Source organism: Neomonachus schauinslandi, chromosome 9 (genome assembly GCF_002201575.2).
Source record: "Neomonachus schauinslandi chromosome 9, ASM220157v2, whole genome shotgun sequence".
Lineage (NCBI taxonomy): Eukaryota > Metazoa > Chordata > Mammalia > Carnivora > Phocidae > Neomonachus > Neomonachus schauinslandi.
Genome location: NC_058411.1, coordinates 99377628 through 99389985, shown reverse-complemented (window position 1 = coordinate 99389985; position 12358 = coordinate 99377628). Strand labels below are relative to the sequence as shown.

The 12358-nt window shown below is 41.7% G+C and overlaps 1 protein-coding gene across 2 annotated transcripts in view; it reads left to right on the top strand.

Annotated features, from left to right (window-relative positions):
* RORA (RAR related orphan receptor A) overlaps positions 1-12358 on the top strand; it is a 705545-nt gene that overhangs the window by 677598 nt on the left and 15589 nt on the right. For both annotated transcript variants that reach the window (XM_044918011.1, XM_021693822.1), the window contains one exon: positions 11046-11187. In XM_044918011.1, the coding sequence (XP_044773946.1) occupies positions 11046-11187 (142 nt within the window). The remainder of the gene's footprint in view (positions 1-11045; positions 11188-12358) is intronic.

Genomic DNA, 12358 nt, shown 5'->3' with positions numbered 1-12358 from the left:
ATATGCAATTGATGAATCACTAAATTCTACCTCTGAAACTTTTTATTTAAACTGAATTTAAATAAAAACAAAAAACAAAAAAAAAGGAAAAAAAAAAACCAATATGCTGAGATTAACAGTGAAAAGCCTTTTCAAAGATATCCAGAATGCAAAATTGGTACTTTTCCTTCTCCCCCCCCCCCCCCCCGGCTTTTTTTCCCCTGAAAGAGTTAAAGCAGTTTCTGGAGGTTTGTATGTATTAGGCTAAAAAGAAATGTCCATAAATATTCCATTTAGGCTCAAATTGTTTTTTAGAGGATTGTAATATTTTTTTCAGTCGTGAAATGTCACTAGCTTTGGACCAATTTTAACCACTTTTCAGCATTGATATATTCATGCCCAACATTTTTATTTTAATGTTTTATAGCACCTGGCCCGAATATTAGAGCTAGCCATTTAAAATGAAAATTAGACTTAGCTGTTACTGCATCCTGTGACGTCAGCGTTTCAGTTCTGTTAAATACCAGGTGGTAAGAAAAAACTTTCGTTTCGCTCACTCTTCCAGTCCTGTGATGAGATGCACAAGTAGTAGAATGTGTGAAACCCCAATGTCCATCAAGATGATTTGGATTTTTTTTTTCCCTGTATTTTTTGTTGCTTTGTTGTGGTCTTAATCATGTCTCAGTAACTGCTGTCCTTCCTCAGCTCATAGACAATGCTGGGCTTATGGCCTTGTTGTCAGTAGGGCTCTAACATAGTGTGTGGCTCAGGGCAGGGCTCCTCATGCTTGCCTGGGGATCACCGCTGTTGAATGTGTTCATTTGGATTGAGTCTGAGTGTGGCAGATCACAGTACGGCAAAGCAGACATCTACACTTACCAAATATGACACACGAGGTCAGCTTTAATCAGAGATCGTTTGCACATACAATTCTACAGGGAGGCCCGTCATTATTGAAGGGGAAAGTAGTTCAGGAGATCTATGCTTCCATGATTTATTGCTGCTAGCTGTGAGTATAGAGTTGTACCAGCTACTTTTGCAGAAGAGGTTTCCTATTCTTTTTTTTTTTTTTTTTTTTTTTTTTTTAAAGATTTTTTTTTTTTTTTTGAGACAGAGAGAAAGAGAGACAGAGAGCATGAGAGGGAGGAGGGTCAGAGGGAGAAGCAGACTCCCTGCCGAGCAGGGAGCCCGATGCGGGACTCGATCCCGGGACTCCAGGATCATGACCTGAGCCGAAGGCAGTCGCTTAACCAACTGAGCCACCCAGGCGCCCTCCTATTCTTTCCTAAAGAACAAATTCCCTTCTTCATTTGCTTCCTTGAGGACTATTATTGCTGCCCCCCCTTTTTAATTCTATCATTTCTTCTGCTTCTTCCTGTCTCTTGATTTAAATCTATTTATGCTCTCTCCTTATCCCTCAGTAAAATTAAATCAACAGTTATTTTTTTCTTAACTTTAAAACTCTCTGCCCATGTTTATCCAAAGATATTTCTTCTCCCTCCCCCCCCCCCATACCTCTGAATGTTCTCAACAGAAAGTTCCCCAGAGAAATAAATTTGTAACAGTTTGTCATTTACAGAAGGGATTCTCCACTGGAGAGGGAGACATACACCTGCTTCAGCGGTCCCCCCAAATTCCAGTTTTTCAGTTGTATTGGAAAATACAATAATTCTGGGCGCCTGGGTGGCTCAGTTGGTTAGGCGACTGCCTTCGGCTCAGGTCATGATCCTGGAGTCCCGGGATCGAGTCCCGCATCGGGCTCCCTGCTCGGCAGGGAGTCTGCTTCTCCCTCTGACCCTTCCCCCTCTCATGCTCTCTCTATCTCATTCTCTCTCTCAAATAAATAAATAAAATCTTAAAAAATAAAAGAAAATACAATAATTCAGGCAGGCATAGGAACATTCATAATAAATCATAGAGTTATGAATAAATCTTGGTTGTCAAAAGCAAATGTGTAGCCGTTCCAAAGCGTCTGCCATTAGAATTCAGCAAGGCAGCTGTCAGCTGCTTTCTTGTAATTAAACAGCCAATGAACAGCTAATTAAGACATATGTGTATACAGAAGTGGAAGTGGGTATGTTAATGAACTGTAGGAATCAATTCATTAAGTGAAAATTGTCAGAAGACCAAACATCAGATCAGCATTTCAGCCTCTGCCTTACTGAGAAGGAGCCCCAAACAGGAGGGGAGCCCCTCAGAGCAAGACCCTCAGAGCACCTCCCCAAGCACACCCATAGTTCTCTGTCCAGCCAACTCGCACTTTTGGGCAAAACTATTAATAACTCCGATAGGAAATGCCACTTATATTTCAAAGCTTCTTATTGAGTAGATCTAGCAAATGACCATGTTTTCCTACCATATGTAAACATGGTATTCGACACCCTATGAAGTGTCACCTCCCTCTCCGGTGTCTAAACCATTATATGGAACTTTGACTACAGAACTGAAAAAGTGGTGGCTTTGGGGGTTGTTTGGTTTTGTTGTTTATCTTGTTCTGTTCGACCTGCCCTGCATGTTTGTCTCGATGCTTTTTTGGTACTGTATTAAGAAATCTATGGCATTTGGGATAAGATGCACCAGGGTTCATCGATTCAAATCCTGGCTCCTCCCCTTACCTGCTGTGTGACTTCCAACATATGGCTTAACCTCTCTGCACTTGAATTTTCTCATTGTAAAACAGGAAGAGAAATACCTACTTTGCAAAGTTGACGTGAATTGCAGATCAGCAATGTTTGCCAAGTGTCCTACACGGTGCCTGGTATTGAATAGGTGTTCAATATATGATTGCCACCACGGTTTTTAATCAATACAGTCATTTTTCCCTCTGGTCATTCATTCAGCAAGTATTTGTTGATTTCTCTAAGTACTGGGGTAGCTCCTGGAAACAAAGAAACAAAGCAATCAGTGAGGGAGACCTGGCCATAAGGGTGCACATGGGAGGGGCCCGTCAACCAACCTTGGGAGGGGCAAAGTCAGAGAAAGTGATTATGTCCGTGAATCCTGAAGAGAAGGGGAGAGCTTCTGGAAGTGGGGGTGGAATGGGGGAATTGGGGGGTTGCCCTTGGAGGAACCGTGAACACAGCAGTTCAGGCTTGACCAAAGTGTGACTTCGAGAACAGGACTGAATGTAAGAGAAAGTTGCCTGGACAGGTGGTCGTAGCCTCGTCATCAGTAGGGAGCCATTGAGGGCTAAGAAGCAGGGAAGTGACCCGATCGGGTTGATGTTTGAGAAAAGGTCCCCAGTAACTGTGTGAAAATGGATTGGAGGGAATGTGAGTGGAGGCAGGCTGTATAATAACCAATTTGGGAGATGGTATGCATGTAAACTTAAAAATTGCAGTAAAGATGGAGAACAGTAGAAGGATTTGAGAAATAGGAAGATGGTAAGAAACAGCCTAATATGGTGACTCCATGGGTACGGGAGGGCAGGAGGCAAGGATGAAATGAAGCCTATCATTCTGCCTTGAGTAACTGGGATGAAGTTGGTCCCTTGACTGAGCAAGCAAACATTGGAGGAGACAAGGCCAGGAAATGGGCAGTGGGCTGCGTTACGTTCTGTATTGGAATGAAGATAAAACCATTCAGTTGAAGTGACTGAAGAATATGTGTGTCTACGTGTGGGGGGATGATAGAGCTATAGAAAGTCAAACCACAACTTTGGGTAGAGGCCCATCTGAAGTAGGGAGGATTCATTCAGACAGCCAATGGAAACCTGCAGAAGGGCTGTGCCCAGTCCAGTCATGTGCTGGTCAGTTTTTAACAACTGAGTTTGGAAAACAGTGTCTGTCTGTATGTACGTAATTTCAATGTATTTGTCACTGATGTAATGTCACACAAATAGTAAAATCTATAATATTCTGCACTATAAACTTCATATAGACCAATGATTCTCGCTAAGTGCTCTCAGTAATTTTTGCTGAACTCCTACATCTGTACCTGTGGTTGCAGTTGATGAAGGACTGTGGTGCCAACATGAATGTTGATATTTTCATTTACATTAATGAATGAGAGGAAAGTGAAATAAGGAAGATGTGTTTTGGAACTTCACTCATTCACCAGGGATGACATGAGCGATCTCTTTCCTGAATCAGATAATCAGATAATGGCTTTTAAATACTGGAAGAATATTTCCTCAGATTTGTTGTGCTGTTCACAATGTGATGGCTACACATACTATATTTAATACCTTTAACCCACATTATTGTTTTATTATTTTTTAAATCTAGACAATAAGCATAATAAATCAAGCCCCGATTTGTAGCTTTTGCCAGTTTCTGTAATACAGATACTCCCAACACATGGTCAATTTCAGGCCTCCCAACATGACCTCTCAGTGAATGCAGAGCAGGGAAAGACGTAGCACACCATTATGTAGTATCCCCACTGTCCAGATATAATTGATGTAAATATCCTTGGGAACATGGATAATAGCAAAATAATAAAATCAGTAAGTTAATTTTTAATAATGGTTATGTTTAATGATTGGTTCACAAAATTCCTGAAATTTTAACACTCCGCTCTTGCAATCTGGAATGAGCCTTTTCCCATACACCATGGCCTCAGTCCCAGTCCCAGGGAACTCCAAACTAGTAGGAGTGAGGAATAATTTCATAAAGTCAAAAGTTAGGCATTAGAAGTTTCCAGAGGATGGAGGGCAGAAATTAGAAATAAAACTCAATGAAAGGCACTTGGAAAGGCTAAGGGAGGAAACACTGCAGAGTTCTCTTGGAGTCTGTGGAAATCGATACAGTTGGTGTGTATGAGGAAGTCAGGATTGTGTGATGTCACTTCTCTTAGCCCAACACTTCAGAAGAGATACTTAAATGAGAGGGGACTGTATTTAAAATTAGGACACTGGACTTTGAGTGTCAGCACTAATATATACCAGGCATGGGATAACCTTAAGTCACTAACCATTCTGAGCTTCATTTTTGTTATCTACAAAATAAGAATACTAGAGTAGATCTGTGGTTCTTAACATGGGGAAGGCAGTGGAGTCTTCAAGAAGCTTTGTTAAAATATTTATCATATAAATTGATACCCTTTTTTTTTGGCCTACAAAAATGGCACCTTCATATTATTCAAACTCTGTGTATGTTCAGGACTATATCCCCAAAGGTTCTGGTTCAATAGATTTCAGGTGTATTTTTTTTAAAGCTTCATGGGTGATTTGGATGCACCATCTGTTTGAGAACCTCTGAACCTGATAATCTCTCAACTTCTTCAGTTCTAAAGACCTGTTTGTATCATTCAATTTGCAGTAACTGCATGTTGGTATGCTGCCACTAGGTGGTGGTAGTGTGCCACAGTCACACCAAGTTCTGCTACCCTGAAATGCATCATGGTGGCTCCCTGCTCAAGCCCACCATGTTCACAGGGGCACATCTCCGTGTATTTTGACATCCATAAAAAGTGAACTTTTAAGAAAGCCAAAGAAGTCATTCATTAGCTCATCTTTTGGCAATAAAGCTCTAAAACTGTGAACTTAATATCTTTTCTAGCTAACTCATAGCTTCAGCAGTTTCTCTCTTCTTAGTACATACCTCTTCAGTTCCACCTAAAACTCCATGCACTGGCTTGTGCTGTCCCTGCTCTTTGTGTGGCCTCAGACTCCCCAACCCCTAGAACTTGTATCTGAGCTCACTCATTTCTCACTGGGACCCTTTCCAGGATTGCTCCCCAGTCAGTAGAGATCCTGCTTCTACATTTATGAGTATATTTTTACCTTTAGGTGGGAAGATACCTACCATATTTTCTACTTCTTCCTCGTCCTTCTTGCTCTTCTAATCCTCCCCCTCTTAATGTGTTCATTAGCCTTAAATATTTTAGTTTAACTTCCCAAATCCTTAAGCCCCTGAGAAATCACCAGGAATGCTGAAATGAAGAGAAAGAACAAAAGAGAGAGAGAGAGAAGGAAGACCAAGCCCTCATTCTGTCTGAAATGTAAAGTTCAGGGTTTATCTGAGTCACACAGGCTTACCCTCTCTCTCTCCCTTCATAGCTCTCACCTTATAACCCCACTTGACCCATCCCACACGGTATGTGAGAACTCTCCTTGTGGGCATGACTCTGTTGCCCCAGTCCAAAAGCAGGATCTCTTCTCTGGATCTTGGCCGCTCCCAGAACTTTCCGCAGGCACTTGCTCAGCTGACTCAGTGTAGAATAAATGGTGTTGTGAAGAGCAACGTGTGTCTATTTGCTCACCTACTTTCCCCAAACCCTTCAAAGCTGAGCCATATAGAGAAGTATAGGTCTCTTCCAAGTTGACAGCTTGAAAGCCAGACCTTAGTTCCAGCCTCAGTGTTCAAATGTGGAATGCTTCACAGATTTGTCTTGCGATTTATGGCATAATTACTCAGACGTCTCTCACGATAGAGGTCTTTAGTGACGCTGTGTCCTAGACGGATGTTTGTTGTTGTTGTTGTTGTTGTTACTGTTTTATTTGTTTTCCAAATGAACCCAAATAAATTAGAAATAAATAAGGTGCATAAAAGGAGACCTAATGGCTCTGGTCAGAAATGAGGGAAAACGGTGAGCTCATGAGACTGGTTTTCTCATGTGACTCCAGCCCACATCTGGCTGTAGAAGAAGAATCTGTAAAATACCTGGGCAGTGGCCTTTAGTCCTGCTAACAGGGCTAACCTGAGGAAAACAGCAATTTCAGAGCAGATCAGTCTTGCTACTTTATTCATATCTGTCTCTTTGTCTAATTTAATGGTTGCCCTCTCTGAGAACAACCAAGTGGGAATCCTTATGACATGCAAGGGCAGCAGAAAAATAAAAAGGATAGAAGTGTGTGTTCTGGAATTAAGCCACATGAATTCATATCCTACCTTTACCCCATGCTAGAGGTGGGGCTCTGAGACAGTCGCTGTACCAAAAACCAAGGAAATGGTAGTACCTTCCTCATACTTTAGAATTACAGGACGTCATCCACATAAAGCACAGGGGCACCTGACACATAATAAGCACTGTTTTAACGATACCTGGGATTTGTTTTAATCGGGTAGGCAAGACACACAGACACAAAAATGTCATGAAGGAAGAAGGCTTTATACTCACAGTACCCTAGAAACAGGAAGGGCCACAGTGGGAAGCAGCAGGGTCAGTCAGGAGGTAGAGAGAGAAGGGGAAAATATGCATAGGAGACTTTGTTGTCATTTCCCTTAGTAAGGAATGGGCAAGGCAGTGTAAGCAGATTTAAGGTTGACTAGTTTTAGCCAGCCCTGGAGTCTAGGGGCCATCGTAGTTGTCCGGTATCTGGTCCTGGGATAAAATGGGCAGGGGACAATAGTGGCTCAGAGTAGGAGAGCCTCATAGAGGAGGTGGTTGGGTATATGGGCTCTGGATTGGTTGGTTTGCCTATGAAAAGTGTGCTCCCAGGCAAGTTGTTTGCAATCTCTAAGAATTAGCAAGCCCTGGGAAATATAATCTCTCCTGGGTCACAAGGCCCCAAGAGGTCAAAGCATCAAAAATATGGAATAAAAATATATGATTAATGAAGCACTAATTAAAAATTTCTCTGTTATCATCATCATCATCATCATCATCATCATCATCATGCCTTCTCAGCATTCCCTGGTAGTAGAGCAAACTGATGGGTGTTTTGTTTTTTTTTTTTTAAGATTTTATTTAATTTATTTGCCAGACAGAGAGTGCACGCGGCAGGCTGAGGGAGAAGCAGGCTCCCCGCTGAGCAAGGAGCCCGATGTGGGACTCGATCCCAGGACCCTGGGATCATGACCTGAGCCAAAGGCAGACGCTTAACTGACTGAGCCACCCAGGCATCTCCAAACTGATGATTTTATATGGCTTCTATGCCAGCATCCTGGAACTCATTAGTGATGGTTGATGTTAATTGGCGTTTAATAAGTGGAAACTAAAAAGTAGCATCTTTTTTGTTAATGACCCAGCCATTATTCAAGAGCTGTATCCAGTTCTGGATTTCATATTTTTGAAGGAAGTGGAGAAACCGGAGAGGATTCTGAGAAGAAATTCTTAATGGGGGGAGAGAACCTAGGAGGCAAGGTGACAAATGCTGTGATTTGGTCTACAGGTGAGGGGTCGGGAGATAGCCTGGCAGTCCATTCAAATAAGAAGAGATCACTCAGGAGCGCCTGGGTGGCTCAGTCGTTAAGCGTCTGCCTTCGGCTCGGGTCATGATCCCAGGGTCCTGGGATCGAGCCCCGCATCGGGCTCTCTGCTCTGCAGGAAGCCTGCTTCTCCCTCTCCCACTCCCCCTGCTTGTGTTCCCTCTCTCGCTGTGTCTCTCTCTGTCAAATAAATAATAAAATCTTTAAAAAAAAAAAAAAAGAAGAGATCACTCAGACATTCCCCATATTTGATAATCCTAGAACAAAATGGAGCAGGTTCATTGTGAAGCAAGCAAAATTCAGCCTCAACTAAAGGAAAAGCAAGGAATTCCTGATCCTAGGCACCTGTGGTGATAGCAAACACGGAGGGTCTGAAGAAAGGTAGAGTCTCAAGAAATAGACACCTTTCAGCTTTGACAGAGATTATGTATCTCAGACAAACTGAATACCTAGACCCATGACCTCTTCGTATCTCTTTCTAAGGATTATCTGCCTCTGTTATCATTTTTTTTTCTTTTTTTTTTTTTAAAGATTTTATTTATTTATTTGACAGAGAGAGACACAGCGAGAGAGGGAACACAAGCAGGGGGAGTGGGAGAGGGAGACGCAGGCTTCCCGCTGAGCAGGGAGCCCGATGCGGGGCTCGATCCCAGGACCCTTGGGATCATGACCTGAGCCGAAGGCAGACGCTTAACGACTGAGCCACCCAGGCGCCCCATCATTTTTATTTTCTTGAATTCTCTTCATTAAGCTCCAAAGAAAGCCTTACTTCTTCTCACTTCCTTTTCACAGAGGAATAAAACACACCAAACAAACAAAAAGCCCACAGCTTTAGATATTTTGAGAAAAGTGAGATTGCTTCACAGAAGAGGCCAGACTTAATATAAGGGAGGTTCAAAGCACATCACACAGTCTGAGACCCTGGGCCCCCACCCTGCCCATGTTTAGGCTAGTGAGTAGTTCAGCAGACAGCCAAGAGTGTATGACAGGTCAGTGCCCTGCCCCCTCCCATTCTAGATTGGCGTCCAAAACAAAGAGGTGGAAACTGACGTCATATCCATCATTACCATTGACTTAACCCACAGTCACCAACTCCTCACAAAAGAAAGCAGATATACTAGATTGCTCTTCCCACATAATTCACATTCCTTTCCGTCTGCATACTGTAGAAAAATCAGAAAGCACAGATAAACAGAAAGATGTTTATTTTTATCACCTTTTTATGTCAATAATTATATTTCTGAAATACCATTTTACTGGTTTCCGAATATATGGATATCCAATATGACTCTTGCAACTCATTAATGTAGGACATTTAGCATCTTTCCAAATTATATTTCAGACTGTGCTTATGATGAACATCCTTATAGATAAGTCTTTATATTCTTATATTCCTTTAAAATATATTCCCTAAAGGATAATTATTGATTCAATAAATAGACATATTTTTAAGGATTTTGATACAACTGCCAAGGTGACCTCCAGAAAAATCTTTTGGTGAGAAAGTACCTTTGTCAGTGTGCCTGCTACTCTGTCAGTTCTTCAGGACTTTACTTCTCCTCTCTCCACTGGTGTCCCCTTTACTGGGGTCATGTATCCTTACCATTAAGGATTTGAAGATAATAATGCTCTTTTTTACCCTTCATGGCTCTGCATCATGGAAAGGACTTTGGTTACCTTCCTTTTCTTCAGTACCTTCCTAGCTTGCAAAACCACTAAGAGATAAGTCAACAATAAAGAGACAATCAACCCCCCATATGTTTAGAAATTAAGAAATGTGCTTCTAAATAATGTATTAAAGAAGAAATCTGTTGAAAATTAGAGCATGTTTTCAAATGAATGGTAATGCAAATACTACATAGCAAAACTTATTCTAAAAGATAACCAAAAGGAAAATGTGCAGCTTTAGGAAAAGAATGAACACAGAAAATTAATGATGTAGTAAGGATCCAGCTCAAGAAGTTAGCAAGAGTGAATGAATGAATAAGTGGATGAATAAATTAAATTCTTGAAGTCAGTAGCTCCTTAGGCATCTTTGCACACCCTCTCATTTCCAAAACAGTGCTTAACAAGTAAGTGGAGGGGCGCCTGGATGGCTCAGTTGGTTAAGTGTCAGACTCTTGGTCTCAGCTCAGGTCATGATCTCATGGGTCCTGGGATCGAGCCCTGAGTCGGACTCCATGCTCAGCAGGGAGTCTGCTTGAGATTCTCTCTCCCTCTCCCTCTGCCCCTCCCACTCATGCTTGCTCACTCTCTCTTTCTCTCAAATAAATATATAAATCTTAATTTTTTAAAAAAGGCAAGTAAATGGAACTCAATGAACATGGGATTGGATTTGTTAAATAAAGGCCATGATTCTGAATACCTGTTATTTCCAAACTCTCAAGGGTTGAGGAGTATTCCCATTCTGACTTCTCTGCCAAGATAATCAATCCAAGTGTCATTCAAATTCTTAGGGCAGGAGATTCTTTCTTAGGAAATGGAAGATGCCTGGAGTGTGGTAGAGTTCAGTGGGCCAGCAGAAATAACCCAGGATAGCAGGATTGCAGCTACCATGAGTTACAATGAGACAGCATTTTCCATATCTCTGGACATCTCAGAGAACTGTTTTGTGTTTATTCCACTAAAAATATTTTGGAGATAAAGGTTAAAGGTAAGTGCCTTTGTACCGATCCATCAAGCACATGGTTTGGTCATCAGAAGTCAAGAACAGGGCCTGATCACATAGGCAGCCATCTGTTGGAGTTAAAGAAAGTTTCACATGTGTAAGGGACAAGGGATTAGGCTCTAGGGATCAATTTTACCCAAGAAAAAGAAATGACTTTAATGTCATTAATGGTCTCCTGGATGATCTACTATAACTTTTAATTCTCCGTGAAACATTAATGCCGCTCAGTGCTTAGTATACTGTCTTTAGTATCCTACGGCTCAAACTGACACTAACCTGTTTTCTGTTTTATAACTGAATCACAGGGCTTTTTCAGGAGAAGTCAGCAAAGCAATGCCACCTACTCCTGTCCTCGTCAGAAGAACTGTTTGATTGATCGAACCAGTAGAAACCGCTGCCAACACTGTCGATTACAGAAATGCCTTGCCGTAGGGATGTCTCGAGATGGTGAGCACTCATAGTTTGAGTTGTACAGTAGCATGGGCTTGTGAAGGGGCCTTCTGAGCCCTGGACCCAGATCTGCCCCTCCCCCACTCGACCCCACTCCTTTGGAGGCCTTGTGGGTGCCACGAAACCGGTTACTTCCTCCTCCGTAATCCACTGGGGGTCCGCTGGGGGTGAGGATGGCATGGAGGAGAAGCATCTGTGTGGTCAGAACACCTTCCGATTTTAGACATTCAAGACATTACAGGTTGATGACCTGATTGAAGGTGATTGAAGGTACATGTCATCTGAGAGCCTTAATAAATATTCCTCTTATAGGCATTTTCCCCAGTAAGAAGCACAAGCCAGAGCTAATGGTTAAGGCTAATTGCTAGTGCTTTACACGAACTAGTAAAGCTTATTGGCAGTTGGAATGAATTAGCTTTTATATTAACTGGATATTTTGAATCACAAATCAAAGTCATATATTTGGGGTTTTTAAAAAACTTTTGATTAAGTTTTTAAATTTTAATTCCAGTGTAGTTAAACATACGGTGTTATATTAATTTCAGGTGTATAATATGGTGATTTAACACTTCCATACACTCCTTAATCCCCATCAGCTATTTCACCCATCCCCCGACCCCCCTCCTCTCTGATATGCTTTATTTTATTTATTTATTTATTTTTTAAGATTTTATTTATTTATTTGACGGAGAGAGACACAGCAAGAGAGGGAACACAAGCAGGGGGAGTGGGAGAGGGAGAAGCAGGGGGAGTGGGAGAGGGAGAAGCAGGCTTCTCGCTGAGCAGGGAGTCCAATGCGGGGCTCGATCCCAGGACCCTGGGATCATGACCTGAGCTGAAGGCAGACGCTTAATGACTGAGCCACCCAGGCGCCCTGATATGCTTTATTTTAAAAGAGTACCCTCAGTTAAAGTTATTACTTCTTTTTCCAACAAGAACATTTTTTACTTAAGGCATACTTAAGAATACATGGTTCTATTGGATATACGTTAAGACGTTCCATCCAAGAAAAGTAGAATACACATTTTCTTCAAGTACACACAGAAGAATCCCCTGGTTAAGTCACATAAAAAGAGACATAACAAATATCACAAATTTAAATCACACCAAGTATATTTTCCAACCACAATGGTACAAAACTAAAGATTAACAATAAAACAAAGCTGGA